The sequence below is a fragment of the Stegostoma tigrinum genome, chromosome 3 (genome assembly GCF_030684315.1).
Source record: "Stegostoma tigrinum isolate sSteTig4 chromosome 3, sSteTig4.hap1, whole genome shotgun sequence".
Classification (NCBI taxonomy): Eukaryota; Metazoa; Chordata; class Chondrichthyes; order Orectolobiformes; family Stegostomatidae; genus Stegostoma; species Stegostoma tigrinum.
Window position 1 is genome coordinate 104,782,218 of NC_081356.1, and position 17,390 is coordinate 104,799,607.

The window sequence follows — 17,390 nt, forward strand, 5'->3', positions numbered from 1 at the left end:
AATACTGTACAACTTAGTCATATTCAGCAGGAAGTGGATTCCCAGATGTGATCCATATGTCTATTGTGCAAGGATCATTTTAGTGCTAACATCCAGGAGGGTCTGGCAATGGAAGTGTTCAGCGTATCAAATCGACTTTTGTGTTAATACTGATCCAGGGAAAACTTGCACTGTTTAGAGTGAAAGGATATCACACATTTGAAAGGAAAAATCAATATTTTATTGCATACAAAATTCAAGAAAAGTCAATCTTTGAATAGTGTGACATATTGTAAACAGAGGGCTGACAGCTAACTGCACAAATTAAATAACAATGAGAACAGAAGAAGTCTCAGCCCAGCATGGGCATCCTGGCAGCTGTTGGCCATCAGGTTCTCTCTGGGCTCTCAGGATCAGTATACATTTGCCCTGGGGCTTTCCTCTTTGATAATCATCCTAGCTCATCTAAAGATCCTTATCCTCTTAGTTTTTGTGCATCTACTCCTCAGACAACACATTCCCCATTCTGCTTCGGTGGTGGTGCTACTGACGCGCTCCTTGGTGATGGGCATAGGAGTACCCACCCAGGGTACATACAGTTCCTTTAGTACACTCTGTGCTTCTTCTAAGTGCTGCTCAACGGAGGAACACTAACTCATCAGATGAAGGAGGTAGATGGTAATTAGCAGGTAGTTTTAATGCCCATGTCTGACTTTACGCCATGAGAATTCATAGCATCCAGAGTTATTATATACAACTGCCAGCTTACTGTGCAATTAAGGTTCCTGCTGCAAGTGTGTCCATTGCAGCGCCTTTCAGAGACTGATCAGGTTGTGCTTTTGTCATTTGCAGCGCCTTTATCAATGCCAGTTGGTTTGTCCTGTTTCATTCTAATTTGACTTTTCTGTACTGGTTTGATACAACAAAGTGACTTGGTAGGTCATTTGAGAGGGAAGTTAAGAGTCAACCATTTGACCATGTCCACAATCACCTGGAGGCCAGACCAGGAACGGTGGGGAGAATTCCTTTCCTCAAGGGCATTAGTATATCATATGGGATCTTACAGCAATCTCGCAGCCTAATGGCCACCATTACCAATATAAAACCAAGTTTTTGACCAAGCTTTTAGTTGTCTGTCTTATTAGCTCCTTCTTTGGCTTCGTGTCTATTTTTATCTCAACACCAAACCCAACTCCACCTCACCCCCACAGGAAATGTCTCAGAATGTTTCAATATATTCAAGGTGCCATATTGTTGCAGCTAAAATGTGGCTTAATTTTAATTAGGCATTCTTTAGCAACTAATTTCTGTACTGTAGTAATTGCTTTGAAATAGTGCTAAACTTTCCAAATGTACCTTGTACTTCAATGTAAATGGCATAGTGGAAAAAAAATAAAATGGTCAACTTGCAGTGAAGCATATTTTCTTCTCAAATGATCATTGTCCCTTTTATTCTGATAAAGCACACACAGCAAGGATAATAAAAGCAATAACTGTTACATGTGACAATTTTAATTGAACTACATGGCATTTTGTTAACCATTTTGGTACAGAAACACATGCAGACCAAATGATGAGCTCTTCAGGTAAAACTTATCCAACTAAATACATCTTTTAACTTGCGTAATTAAATGCAATTGAATTAAAGCAGAATCATGTACTTCTCTTTTGTATTTTTCATAAATAAATTCATATTTCTTTCACTTTTGTTCATCTTTCACTGACATATTGATGTTCATTATTTAAATTTTACTATTTGCAAAGGATGAATGGGTAAGTGGATGATTTCAACAGAAGATTTTGTTTGGGTCATGACCAAAGCCTCAGTATTAAAATCACTATCTAGTTTAACATGGGAAAGTATCAAAACCAAAGTAAACAGGAAAACCATACCTAAGTATTAACCTTTATTGCAATTAATGTTAGGGAAGGTTTTAATAATCAGCATCACGAAAGAAAACGACTAACTTTGATTTTGAATAACAATATCCACGTTTCTGTAATGGTTTGTTGCTGCCTATGAACCACAACTTTGAGAAAGATGTGGACATTGCCCTGATTTATCATCATAAAAATCATTTATCTGAAGAGTAACTTTAGAAATTCCACTCATCACACTCTGCATAGAACTTCCAATGCTGATCCATGATGTGACATGGCAGAAATTCTTCATTTCTTATGAGGAGAATCTCGTGAAACTGCATGAAATTGCACTTGGATTTCTCTTTCTGAGTCTTGGGAGAGGAATCTGTATAAGGGTTAAAAAATTATCAATTTACACAAACATGAGTTTAAAAGGCTATTAAATTTAAAGGCTAGTATGAATCACAAAGAAATAACTGATTTTACTTTCATTATTTTATTATTTATTTTATATTCTCTTTTATTCTATTTTGACATTCCCGCGGCAATTTATTACAACAGAATATGTTCTTTGGCCTAATCAGGGGCAGCTAAGAATCAACCACATTGAGAGGATCTAGAGTCATACGTAAAGTAGAACAGGTAAGACCAACCGATTTCTTTCCCTTCAGGTCCTAACAAATCAGATGTGTATTTTTTTGTGACAATGTAGTAGTTTTCAGAATTTTTTAAAATTCCTGGTTTATTCATTAAAGCTGAATTCCATCAACTGCTGTGCTATTTGAATCCCTGTCCCCAGAGCATTAGCCTGGGCTACTAGATTACTGGTCCAGTAACATTCACATCAAACCCCTGTCCCCTCTTTAACAATTCCCCCAGTAACCTCTCCTAATATTTCTCAGAGCATTGGCTTGGTTTATACACTTGCAAGTGTAGAAGCGACTTATGCACGGAGACCTTGCAGAATCCCTATCGTTCTGCTGGAATTGTCTCGGAAATTGAAGATTTCAATGGATAATTTCACCACCTGGGAACCCGGCAAAAGTCTCCATTTGGACTGGAGACTTTTATGGGTTCTGATGAAATTAAGTGAAATAGTTACTCAGGACAAGCTAAACCACTAAATACATCATCTAACTCCTGAGTAACTATTTAATCCATACTCACCTCCCCCAACTACTCCTCCCTCACAGCACTTACACCTCTGGATCATCCTGATCCACACATCCGGCCACACCTGACATTCCCAAACACCGCCGGATCTCACCCAACCACACCTACTCACTTCCCAAACCCAAGCCGACAATCCCCACTCACTCACCAAATCTAACCCTGACAAACCCCACTCACTCACCAATGCCAACCCGACAGAGTCCACTCACTCACCAATCCCAACCCGAAAATCCCCACTCACTCACCAATCCCAACCCGTAAATCCTCACGCTCACCAAACCTGACCCATCAAATCTCACTCACCAAACTTGACCCGACAATCCCCTCTCACTCACCCAGCCCAACTCAGCAATCTTCACACTCACCAAACCTGACTCCACAATTCCACTTACTCGCTCAACAATCCCTGCCAGACCCAAACCTGACATTCTCCAATCCCTCTGAGCCTGAACCAGCCATAGGATTAATATAACATCACACTCAATACTAATTTATGGTTCGATAGCAGCTGTCTAATTGCCCACCAAGATCTTTAAATGTCAGAATACGGCAGCTGACTGCTGCGATAAGACGGTATAATTTGCTTTCCTCTGACAGTTCTGCAGGATGAACGAGCTGTCAGAATGGAAGTACGGATCCACACTTCTCAAGGAGACTTGAAAGCAATTTCCCATCAGAAACGCATAGCTCCCTTCTTTCGTAAAAGAGGAAGTGCCAGAAAATCGAGGTCGTTGTCTCTACAAAACAATGTCAGGTAGGTCAAGGCTGTTGGTATAGAGTAGAATCCCTAGCGTAGAAACAGGCCCTTCGGCCCAAAAAGCCCACACCAACCCTTGCAGCATCCATCCCAGGCCCATCTCCCTCCAACCCTTCTAAGCTACATATCCCTGAACACTACGGACAATTTAGCAAGGCCAATCTACCTAGCCTGCACACTTTTGGACTGTGGGGGGAAACCGGAGAACCCAGAGGAAACCCACACAGTCACGGGGAAAATGTGCAAACTCCACACAGATAGTCGCCCAAGGGTGGTATCGAAGCCAGGTCCCTGGTGCTGTGACGCAGCAGTGCTAACCACTGAGCCACTGTGCTGCCAAAATCCATTCCTGGTCTTAATTTGAAATGGATATATGAATTGTTACAGCTGGTTAATTAGACAAACATAACCTGATTTTAAAATACCCTCTTATTTGGATCTCTGTGAGCCTTTTTGTTCACATCAGCAATATTGGAAAGAAATTCTTATCCAGGTCAGTTTATCAGAAGAGTGCAGTGTGAATAAACAGAAATAGTCAACAACATATTAATTAAATAAAATAACTGAAATATATCAACCGAAAGGTAAGTAAAACTAACAGGCATAGAATACACTGTTTTTCTTTTTAGCCAAAATGTTCATATAAACAAACCTCTTGAAGTTCTGCATTGTGGAGGCATTGGAGATGTCTTATTTGTTAATATGGTTGACTGTGAAATAGGATGTATTTCTGGAAGCTTGGATGATGATTTAGCCATTGAACTGTATTCTGAAAGTTCTTTTTTTCTGTATGTAACCTGAAAAGTAAGCAAATTCATGCAAAGCCTCACGTTGAAAGGAAAAAGCTTTTCCCTGCAGTGATGTTTCCAATCTTCAAGTCTACAAAATGGTCATATTTTGTAATACAGCAAAAGGGATTCCAAATGGTGAGTATATATAATAATTTAAAATCAGTTAAAAATTAACATGTTAATTATCATAACCTGACCATTTCTGATTTAATCTGCTGTGCTTTCCAGGCAGATGAAGTATGCAACTAAAGTAAGTGGGGTCCTCACTGAATGATCCACATTTGTACCACTTACCTGGATACTGGCAGGGGACCAATTGACCATTCACTTGGCCACTTTGTGTCTCCTAATCCCAAGTAGGAAAATGATTGAAGACATTTACGTGAAGCTCAGGAATTAAAATACCTTGAGAATGAAATTTAGGCTAATAAATGTCTTCCATTTAAAAACCAAGAGAGCTGCGGATACTGTGAATTAGGAACAAAGTTGCTGCAAAAGCTCGGCAGGTCTGGTAGCATCTGTGGAGGAAAAAACAGAGTTAATGTTTCAGGTCTGGTGATCCTTCCTCAGAACTAATGGTGGCTGGGAAAACGTCAGTTTATACGGAGAAAAAATGGAAGGAGATGGGGTAGGGAGTAAATGATAGGATAGAGCCTAAAAAGGATCCAAGCAATTCCAATACGATGAAGAGGAGCAAAGAAAATTGGCGATAACCAAACATAAAGTATCTGCAATATTATTTTCAGAGATAGCATAAACTGCAGATGCTGAAGAATCTGAGATAACAAGGTGTAGAGCTGGATGAACACAGCAGGCCAAGCAGCATCACAGGAGCAGGAAGGCTGACATTTCGGGCCGAGACCCTTCTTTGGTCTAGGTCCGAAATGTCAGCCTTCCTGCTCCTCTGATGCTGCTTGGCCTGCTGTGTTGATCCAGCTCTACACCTTGTTTTCTGCAATATTAACCTTTTTACAATGCCTATGCAGCTAGGTTGTTGTTTCTCATTGTGATTGACCAGTAATTACTTTATGCAGCTGAAGAGGAAACAGGAGTCTTGCTAAACCAAAGACTTTGGAAAACAAAACCACTGTGATGCTGTAAATCAGGAACCAGTGTTCCAGTGAATCTTAGCGCAAGCTGGAAGAACACCATCTCATTTTCTGTTTGGGGACCCTGTAGCCCTCCAGGCTCTGTACTGAGATCAATAATTTTAAGGCCTAAACTCTCCCACGTCCCAGCCTCCTACCCCACACAACAGGCCTTGTTACCACATAGCCTGCCATCACACACCATCTATTGTTAGTCACTAATAGTCCCCATTATTCACCCTCTCAGCCTAATCGTTATCAACCCTTTGTCCAACTGCTCTTCTCTCTTTTTAGGCTCTATCCTATCATTTACTCCCTACCCCATCTCCTTCCATTTTTTCTCCGTATAAACTGACGTTTTCCCAGCCACCATTAGTTCTGAGGAAGGATCACCAGACCTGAAACATTAACTCTGTTTTTTCCTCCACAGATGCTACCAGACCTGCCGAGCTTTTGCAGCAACTTTGTTCCTAATTCACAGTATCCGCAGCTCTCTTGGTTTTTAAATGGAAGACATTTATTGGCCTAAATTTCATTCTCAAGGTATTTTAATTCCTGGGCTTCACGTAAATGTCTTCAATCATTTTCCTACTTGGGATTAGGAGACACAAAGTGGCCAAGTGAATGGTCAATTGGTCCCCTGCCAGTATCCAGGTAAGTGGTACAAATGTGGATCATTCAGTGAGGACCCCACTTACTTTAGTTGCATACTTCATCTGCCTGGAAAGCACAGCAGATTAAATCAGAAATGGTCAGGTTATGATAATTAACATGTTAATTTTTAACTGATTTTAACCGATCAACTGGCTTCTTCCTGGTAAGCGGAGGTAATATCAATCCAGGTAGTATTTTGCTCTGATGTTTTGAAAGCTATCTAAGCAATCCTTTGTTTTTAAAACTAATTTTTCCATTAACTTTACTTTACAACTATATTAGAAAATGTCCAAGCCATAATAACACTACACTCTTGAAGTAAAATTGACCAAATTATCCCATAACTTTGCTTTCTACAGTTTTTATATCTTGTACCTTGCTCCATGCAAATTTCTTGCTGACTGGTATTTGATCTCCTAAAAGTGCTTTGACCCATTGCACAGGATTACGATGGGTGGCTCCATCTTTACTTCTGATTAAACCAGAAGCCAGTAATTCAGCTTTATAACAAGATCCCTAAGGATAAGAAACCAACATTTTTTTTATTATCTGGACTTTCTATTAAACCAAAAATAACGATCCACAAGTTCATCACTCATCATATCCAGTACTTTTTCATAAATGGTAGCTAATGAAAGCATATGACATGCATTTTACTCTTTTAGTCAGAAATAATAAACAGCTGTATTTTTCTGACACTAAAAGTATACAATAGGGTACTAAGATATTTGTCTTTCTTCTTAAAAATGAATGATCTAGGCTTGGGTATAAAAATAATATTCTGTATATCTATAGACAATACAAAATTTGGCAACTTAGTAAATAGTGAAGAGGACACCAGGAGACTTCAGACAGATACATACTGGTGAAATAAACATATATAATTGAACACAGGTAAAACCATGAGATGCAAAAACAGAAATAGGCCATTCAGCCTATTGTGCCTGTTCTGCAGTTCTTTGAGATCATGGTTGATCTGATCATCCCCAACTCTACTTCACTGCCTTTTCCATATAACCTTTGATTTCCTTACTGATTAACAAAACAAACTGACTATCTCAACTTTTAATATACGTCATGACCCAGTCTCTACAGACTTTTGTAGCAAAAAGGTCCACAAATTCACAAATTTCTGTGAGGAGGAATTTCTCCTGATCTCTGTCTTAAATGTTCAGCCCTGAACTCTTAAGATTATGCTATATAACAAGGTGTAGACCTGGATGAACACAGCAGGCCAAGCAGCATCTTAAGAGCAGGAAAGCTGATGTTTCGGGCCTAGACCCTTCTTCAGAAATGGGGGAGGGGAAGGGTGTTCTGAAATAAATGGGGAGGGGGGGAGGCGGATTGAAGATGGATAGAGGAGAAGATAGGTAGAGAGGAGACAGACAAGTCAAAGAGGTGGGGATGGAGCTAGTAAAGGTGAGTGTAGGTGGGGAGATAGGTCAGTCCAGGGAGGATAGACAGGTCAAGGGGGCGGGATGAGGTTAGTAGGTAGGAAATGGGGGTGCAGCTTGCGGAGGGGATAGGTGACAGAAAGAACAGGTTAGGGAGGCAGGGACGAGCTGGGTTGATTTTAGGATGGAGTAGGGGGAGGGGAGATTTAGAAGCTTGTGAAATCCACATTGATACCATTGGGCTGCAGGGTTCCCAAGCAGAATATGAGTTGCTGTTCCTGCAACCTTCGTGTGGCATCGTTGTGGCACTGCAGGAGGCCCAGGATGGACACGTTGTCTGAGGAATGGGAGGGGGAGTTGAAATGGTTCACGACTGGGAGGTGTAGTTGTTTATTGCAAACCGAGCGTAGGTGTTCTGCAAAGCGGTCCCCAAGCCTCCACTTGGTTTCCCCAATGTAGAGGAGACCACAACGGGTACAGCAGAGGCAGTATACCACATTAGCAGATGTGCAGGAGAACATCTGCTTGATGTGAAAGTCTTCTTGGGGCCTGGGATGGGGGTGAGGGAGGAGGTCTGGGGCAGGTATAGCACTTCCTGTGGTTGCAGGGAAAAGTGCCAGGTGTGGTGGGGCTGGAGGGGAGTGTGGAGCAGACAAGGGAGTCACGGAGAGAGTGGTCCCTCTGGAATGCAGACAAGGATGGGGAGGGAAAAATGACTTTGGTGATGGGGTCGGATTGCAGACGGCAGAAATGTTGGAGGATAATGCGTTGGATCTGGAGGTTGGTGGGGTGGTACGTGAGGATGAGGGTGATTCTTTTTTGGTTTTTATTGCGGGATGGGGTGTGAGGCATGAGTTGCGGGAAATGTGGGGGACATGGTCACGGGCATTCTCGACCACTGTGGGGGGGAGGTTGCACTGTCTGGCTCTCTCCATAAGGGGGACAACCTTTCCACATCTAACCTGTCAAGTCGTCTAAGAGTCTTCTACGTTTCAATAAGGTGACCTCTTATTCTCATATATACCAATGAGCACAAGCCAAATCTACTCAACCTCTCCTCGTAAGACTGTCCGTCCACACCTGGTATCAGTCTAGTGAACCTTCTCTGCATTGTCTTCAACGCCTGTATATTTTTCCTTTAATAAGGTTCGCAACACTGTCAGTATTCCAGCTGGGTCTGACTAGTGCCTTGTTTAGTTTTGGCAAAATGTCCCTACTTTTATATTCTATTCTCATTGAAATAAAAGCCAACATTTTGATGGCCATCGTTTCCCGCTGAAGTTGAATGTTAACTTTGTGACTCATGAACAAGGATGAATAGCCAAGGTCTTTTTCCTAGGCTAGGGGAGTACAAAAGTAGAGGCCATAGGTTTATGGGAGAGCAGAGGATGGTGCATGTATGGAGCAATCTGCCGAAGAAAGTGGTAGACACAGGTACAATTACAACATTTAAAAGGCATCTGGATGGGTATATGAAGAGGAAGGATTAGAGAGATATAGGCCAAATGCTGGAAAATGGGACTAGGTCAGATTGGGGTGGCTGGTTGGCGTGGACAAGTTGATCCAAAGAATCTGTTTCCATGCCGTATGACTCTATGATTCTATCAGTACTCCCAAATCCCTCTTTCACAGTTTTCTGCAGTCTTTCTCTATTTATTAAACATTCAACTCATCTATTCTTCTGACAAATTGAACAACTTCACGTTTTCCCATATTATATTTCAATTACCAAGTTTTTGCTCACTTTCTTAACCTATTGATTTTCCCTTGCAGACTCTTTGTGTCATCATCACCACTTCCCTTTTTATTTATTGTTGAGTCATCCACAAACCTGGCTATAACACACTCACTTTCCCCAACTAAGTTATTAATATATTTTGTGAATATGTGACCCCAGCACTGATCCCTGTGGCAGTTCACTACTTACAAGGTTGCTAACCTGAAAATGCCTCATTATCTCAACTCTCTGTTTTCTATTAGTTAGCCAATCCTCTAGCCAGGCTAATATGTGATTTCCAACATCAAAGTCTCTTATCTCATTAAATAACCTAATGTGTGGTACATTATCAATTATTTTCTAAAAGTCCAAATATAATATGTCCCATGCTTACCATTTAACTATGCTGCTTGTTACCTCCTCAAAGAATTCTAGTAAATTTGTCAGGCATGATTTCTGCTTCATGTAGCCACAGTGACTCTGCTTGATTATATTATGTATTTTTTTATAATATACTCTTAACAAATTCCTAATAACAGATGTTAAACTAACTGGTCTATAGTTCTGATGTAGAGGTGCCTATGTTGGATTAGGGTGGAGAAACTCAAAAACAATGTGGGAAAATGTGAAGATTTTCTCTTTGGTGGAAGAATAAAAAGCAGAGTATTAGTTAATTAAAGTACAGCAGATTTCCAAGGTGCAGATGGATTTCAGAATTCTGTTGCATGAATCACAAAATGTTAATATATTGATACAAACAATAATCAAGCAGGTTAATGAGATGTTATCCTTTATTACCAGAGGAATTTAACATTAAACATAATAATGTGTACTTTAGTTATTTCGGGCATTGGAGAGTTTACATTTTGAATACTATGTGCATTTTTGGTCTTCTTATTTCAGGAAGGATGTTACTGCATTGGAGGTAGTTCAGAGGAGGTTTATTAGATTGATATCTGAAACAATAGGGCCATCTTAGAGGAAATGATTGGATAGGCTTGGGCTTGTTTCCACTGGAGTTTAGAAGAGTGAGGGGTATAAGAGATCCCGAATGGAGATCATATTCTGAGATGCTATTTTGTACTTGTGGATCAGTCCTGAAGTAGTAGGACATTGTTTTAATGTTATGGATTGCCTTTTCAGAATTGAGATGAGAATAACTTTTTTTTTTCCCCTCAGAGTGTTGTGTGACTTTGGGGTCATTGAATGTTTATGAGACAGAGGTGGATAACTTCTTGTTAAGCTGGGGAATCAAAGGTTATTGGGGTAGATAGGAATGTGGGATTCAACACTTAAACAGCAGAACTATAATCTTAGTAAATAGCTGAGCAGGCTTGAGAGGCTAAGTAATCTACTTCTGCTCCCAGTTTGTGTGTTTCCATATCATTTCCTTTCCCTCTTCTTTGATTAACAATCTAAAATATTTTAAATATTGACACAGTAGCCCCTTCAATTACTCACTGCCCTGCTTCACAGCCATCTGTAAAAAAAATGTCATGCTCTCTATATTAAATCCATTACTTTAAATTCCATATTCAAATCCTTTTGCACTGAAGCTTGCTCTTTCCCTTTCCTGTACTTCCCCCTCAAAAATATTCTTAAATTTCTTTAGATACCTAAAGAGGGAGAGAGATGCCAAAGTGAACATAGACCCCTAACAGAATAATGCTGGGAATTTATAATGGTGAACTAGAGAAAAAGTGCTAGGGAAACTATGGTAATGATTGACTTGAGATATCAATAGCTACAGAGAGAGTGGATGCACTGGCTGTAATCTTCTAGTAATGTTTAAATTCTGGAAAAGTACCAGAGGGTTGGAAAATTGCCAATGTAGCAGATTCATTTAAAAAGATAAAGAGAGAAACAAACTGAACTATAGGCCAAGGTCAAAAATCAAATGACACCAGATTATCGTCCAACAGGTTTATTTGAAGGCACAAGCTTTCAGAGTCTCACTCCTTTTTCAGATATCAGTGAAAGACACAGCATCAGACACAGAATTTATAAACAAAAGATCAAAGTGTCATATAACTGTGGTGAATGTGTTGAACTAACCTAAGATGGCTGTTAAATCTTTAATCAGTTAGAAAGGATTAATATGCAAATGCCAGAATTTCTTTCAAGTCGCTGCCCAAAATAACTAAAGGTTTTAATAGTTCCCTCAGTATACTAGAGGTGATATCCCAGGTCAGACAATGCATTTTCGGTGTAAGGCCTTGTTTTGAATGTGGCTGTGTATCAACTTGGTGTCAAACTGGTTTTATTTCGAAAGTAAGAGTTTATAAAATGTTACACTGACTGTCTACAAATTGTGTGCTTTTTGAATAAAATAGAATGGATCTGAAATTACAAGTCTGCAAATGCACCCGCCCGCCCCCCCCCAGATTTATGTTTGTGTGCACATGCATGCGTGCGTGAGAGGAAGAGAGAGAGTGTGTGTGTGTATGTGCATGAGACAGAGTATGTGAGTGCGTATGAGAGAGCGTCTGTGTGAGTATGAGAGTGTGCACACATATATGCAAGACAAAGAGAGAGCATGTGTGTGTGTGAGAGGGAGGGAGAGAGATTGTGTATATATGAGGGAGAGAGAGTGTGTTTGTGTGTGTGTGCATGAGAGAGAGTCTGTGAGTATGCGTGTGTGAGTGTGCTTGTGTGAGAGAGTGTACGTGCATATGTGAGAGTGTATAGTGTGGTGGTATCACCTACAGAACATAGGGTATTCTGAAGGAGTATCTTTGATTTTTTGTTTATAAATTCTATGTCTGATGCCACCTCTCTCACTGACTTCTGAAGAAGGATTGAGACTCCAAAAGCTTGTGCCTTCAAATAACCCTGCTGGACTAAAGCCTGGTGTCGTGTGATTTTTCACCTTGGCCTACAGTTCAGTTTCTTTCTGACTTTCTCTTTTTAAATGAATATGCTACATTGGTAAATTTCCAACCTTTTGGCACTTTTCCAAAATTTAAGGATTACTAGAAGATTACAGCCAGTGCATTCACTACCTCTGTAGCTATTGATATCTCATCAAGTCAATCATTACCATTACCAGAATAAGACAGTTCAGTATGAAATTGAATGCAGACTTACAGAAGATGACAATATTATTTACAGAAGGTTATGAGGCTGTCCAGTTAGTGACTGAAGCAGCCAATGAGTCAACATTTAGGAATATTTTTGACGGGGAATTAAGGAAACGGAAAGAGCAAGCTTTAATGCAAAAGGGTTTAAATGTGAAATTAAAAGTAATGGATTTACTATAGAGAGTGTGACAACTTATTTACAAATGGCTGTGAAGCAGGGCAGTGAGTAATTGAAGGGGCTACTGTGTCAATATTTAAAATATTTTAGATTGTTAAACAAAGTAGAGGGAAAGGAAATGATATGGAAACACAAACTGGGAGCAGAAGTCGATTACTTAGCCTCTCAAGCCTGTTCAGCTATTCACTAAGATTATAGTTAAGCTGTTTGTGTTGAATTCCAATTCCTATCCACCCCAATAACCTTTGATTCCCTAGCTTAACAAGAATTTATCCACCTCTGTCTCATAAGCATTCAATGACCCCGCTTCCAACATTTTCTGAGGCAGAACGTTCCAAAGTCACACAACACTGAGGGGAAAAATTCTTCTCATCTCAATTCTGAAAGGGCAACCCATAACATTAAAACAATGTCCTACTACTTCGAGATTGATCCACAAGCACAAAATAGCATCTCAGAATATGATCTCCATTCAGGATCTCTTGTACCCCTCACTCTTCTAAACTCCGGTGGTAACAAGCCCAAGCCTATCTGATCTTTCCCTCTAAGATGACCCTCTTGTTTCAGATATCAATCTAATAAACCTCCTCTGAACTACCTCCAATGCAGTAACATCCTTCCTGAAATAAGACCAACAATGCACATAGCATTCAAGATGTAAACTCTCTAATGCCCTACATAACTGAAGTACACATTATTATTTTTAACGTTAAATTCCTCTGGTAATACAGGATAACATTCCATTACCCTGCTTGACTGAATCACAAGATGCTAATATATGGATATGACAAGCAATCAGCAGATCTCTGAAATCTGTCTGCACCTTGGAAATCTGTTGTACTACATTTAAGTAATACTCTGCTTTTTTATTCTTCCACCAAAGAGCAAAACTTCACATTTTCACACATTATACTCCAACTACCAGCTTGGGCGTATTCACCGAACCTATGTAAATTTGCCTGCAACTTCCTTATGTCTTCTTCATGATATACTTCCCTACTTATCAAGGCATCATCTGCAAATTTAGCTGTCGTCCCTTTGCTCTACTTCAATGATGTAAATTGGAAAAATTTGAAGCCCCAGCACAGAGTCCTGTGGGACTCCATTCATCAAATTCTGCCATTAAACGTTCCATTTATGCACCCTCTCTGTTTTCTACCAGTCAGCCAATCCTCTACTCATGCCAATATATAACTCATCCAAAATTTACGCTTTTATTTTCCGTGATATCCTTTGATGCAGAACCTTATCAAATATCTTCTGGAAATCCACGTAGAGTACATCCATAGGTTCTCCTTTATAAACAGCAAATGTTATCCTTCAAGGAACTCCAATAAATTCACAGATTTGTATGTAACAGAAAAGGCCTTTTAGCCCATCTAGACTACACTCACAAATTGTTAAAATATTTTCCTTTATTAAAACCAGGCTGACTCTTCCTGATTATGTTGAGTTTTTCTAAGTGCCAAGTTATAACTTCCTTAATGATTGATTCTAACATACTTTCCATGACAGACATAAAGCTAACTGGCCTGTAGTTTTCCATTTTCTACCTCCTCCCATTCTTGACTCCAGGGTTTATATTTGCAATTTGCCAATTGACATCAACACATGTAATACCTTATTAGCCACTTCTTTTTGGGCACTAGGCTGAAGTCCATCATGACCCAGGGCTGAGTCAACTCACAGCTCCATCACACTGTTCAGGACTACTTCCATAGTGACTGCAATTTCCTTAAGATTTTCTTACTGGAATATTTCTTGTTTGTTATATCATGAATACAGAAGCAAAAAAATTTATTTATTTTATCTGCTATTTTCTTACTATCTATTATTCAATCCTTTTTGTCACTGTTTAAAGGACAAACACTCACTTTGCTTACTCTTTTCCTTTGTAAATACCTGTGGAAACTCTTGTTTTTCATTTTTACATTTCTGGCTAGCTTTTTCTCAAATTTCTTTCTCTGATTAACCTGACGTGCTAATTATCTTTGTGTAGTTATATGGTTTTTCCTTAAGTTTGACTCTTTTCCTAGTATCTTTAATTAGCCACAGTTGTTAGGTCCTTCCTTTTGAATTGGACTCAATAATCGATAATGAGGAAATGGTGAATGAAATGAACAAATACCTTGCTTCTGTCTTTACTATAAAGGATACAAAAAGCATGTCTTAATGAGTGTAAATCAGGAGATAGGCCAGAGAAACTTCATGAAGTTATAATCATGAGGGAAGTGGTACTGAGCAAACTGATGGAGCTGTGGGCTAATAAGTCTCTGCTTTCAGATGGACTTCATCCGAGCATCATAAAAGAGATTGTTGATGAGATGGCAAATGCATTGGTGTTAGTCATTGTTTAAATCCCAAAGATCTATAAAACAAATTCAGGAAATTGTCTATTAGAATTGAAAGTAGCAAATATAACGCCTCTAACCAAGAAGGGAAACAGAAAACAGGAAACTATAGGCCCGGCAGCATCAGAGGAGCAGGAAAGCTGATATTTCGGGGTGGGGCCCTTCTTCTGAAGGATCCTGCTCCTCTGATGCTGCCTGGCCTGCTGTGTTCCTCCCGTTCCATACTTTGTTATTTCTGACTCCAGATCTGCAGCTCTTGCTATCTCAAACAATGGACCGGTTAGCTAGACATTTGTCATGAGGAAGATGTTTAAACTGGTCATTAAAGTCAAACCTTGAATACAGTGTGCAGTTTTAATCTCCTTGTTTCAGAAGGATGTAAATGCCTTAGAGGCTGAGGTTCAGAAGATGTTTATTAAATTGCAATGAGCAGACTGTCTCATGTGGAAAGGCTGGACACAATGGACTCATTTCCACTAGACTTCAGAAGTGCAAGAGGCAACTTGATTAAAGTACAGTGTATAAAATCCTGAAATAAAATCAGAAAGTGCTGCAGAACATCCGCAAAATTGTCTGTATTTCTGGAGGGACAGAACGTTATCGTTTCGAGTCAATGACTTTTCTTCAAAACAGTGTTTCTGTTTCTCCCTTTACAAATGCTGCCAAACATGCTGAGTTTTCTCAGCACTTACCACTCTTATTTCAGATCTCCAGCATCCACAGTACTTTGTTTTTATATAGAGTCCTGAATGGCCTTGGTGGTGACACCAGAACTGAGGGCTACTGTTTAAAAGTTAGGACAGAGATGCGAAGAGATTTTTTTTCTTTCAGAGGGTTTTATGATTTCAGAACTCTCTGTATCCATCCCTGTCTCCATTGGTTGCATGTGTGACAGCGATTTGTCCTCACCAGATTGTGCTTTCTATTGTTTTGAAGAGCAATTATCCATCAAGGTGTTGTTATCTGCACTGGTACTGACAGCCAGTGAGGATTGGGGATGTGTCACTTTACTCTCTGGAGACTTCTCTTTCTCCTCAGAGATTACTATGGGCCCCACAGAATGTTTCTTGTACCTTCTGGTAGTTTATTTCTGCAGCAGATAGAAACACAGGATACCATGACCTTCATCTTCCAAGCTGAGTACACACATATTCTACATTTGACACGTAGTTTGCGCACTCTCCGATGTCTAACCAGCCCCAGGCCATCCTTGTATCTTACTTTCTCCAATGGTTCATCTCCAAAGCGTTCTGCTCCACAGGCTTGAAGATCACCAGGTGTGGCACACTACCTCCTGTACACTGGCTCTTACAGGCATTGTGAACCATCTTCTCCTTAAATGGAAAGGCAACTTTACAAAGATTTGATATTTACTGCACTGTTCATTCTTCTAGCCTCTAAAAAGTCCACAGGTGCAAGAGTCTGCAGCACCAAATGGACAATGAATCTTTCAAATTTCTTTCCTTTGCACTGCTGTTCACTTTCCTCTTCACATCCTTCCCCAAAAACCCATGATTAGGTCTACAGACTGTACAGTGGCATCAGTTTACCATGACACTTTACATTATTGATCAGTGTAACTTGATAATATCATCATTGAGCCTTCCCACATGCTTCCTCTATGCCTGTACATTTCCAAAATAAAGCCTCCCTCAATCTGGCAGACAATATAAGGTTGTTGAGGCACTTCCCTGCACTGCATCCAAGTACTTCATATGACTCCAAGGCTAATGATCTCCTCTCAGGCAGCTTTGGTCAGGTTGTGAAGCTCCTTTTGCTGTCAGCAGGCGTAGGACCTCTCTCTTCATATTTACAGCCTAGAGGAGGATGCACGGGATTTGACATTGAACCTTATCACTGTTATTTTCCTTCCATGCTGGTGAGCAGCACTCTGCCTTCTCATGGACATTTGTGAAACCACAAGGTGATGACTCAAGGAAAAATGACTGATTCACCAAATATTCCTGCAACACTCAGGTGTCTGCCTGAAATACATTGAACTTTATCCAGCCTGCCGCAGTTCAATTAAAAGACTGATGGATAATAAAAAAACACACAAATACACAACAATTGGCACTCACCTCATAGATCAAAACCTTATTCACAAACTAAAGTTCTTTCCTCACAAATTCTCAGCCCTGGGGCTCCTGATATTCCTTTAAATGAATGGCTATGGCCTCCTTCCAGGTCATGGTCTTCCAGCTTGGTGGACGGCCATCCCAACCTCAAGAACTCTTGGTTGAGAGCATACTGAACACCTGTTAATTGTACAATTTATGTTATGCATCTAAATCTATCCAAAGAGATGCGGGAGTCCGTGATTTACACAATTCCGGGTTGGCTACCTCAATGGGACATGAAATTC

At 40.0% G+C, this 17,390-nt stretch overlaps 1 protein-coding gene across 4 annotated transcripts in view; it reads right to left on the minus strand.

Moving 5' to 3' along the window:
• Positions 1 to 1,179: 1,179 nt before the first annotated feature.
• Positions 1,180 to 17,390, minus strand: part of LOC125451211 (ankyrin repeat domain-containing protein 31-like) — a 34,956-nt gene continuing 18,745 nt past the window's right edge. For 3 of the 4 annotated variants that reach the window (XM_048528074.2, XM_048528075.2, XM_048528076.2), the window contains 2 exons: positions 4,425 to 4,569; positions 1,180 to 2,227 (listed from right to left, as the gene is read on the minus strand). In XM_048528074.2, the coding sequence (XP_048384031.2) occupies positions 2,076 to 2,227; positions 4,425 to 4,569 (297 nt within the window). In that variant the 3' untranslated portion in view covers positions 1,180 to 2,075. Of the gene's footprint in view, positions 2,228 to 4,424; positions 4,570 to 6,680; positions 6,822 to 7,168; positions 7,270 to 17,390 lie in introns of those variants that run through there. The other variant, XM_048528077.2, reaches the window with a different exon arrangement.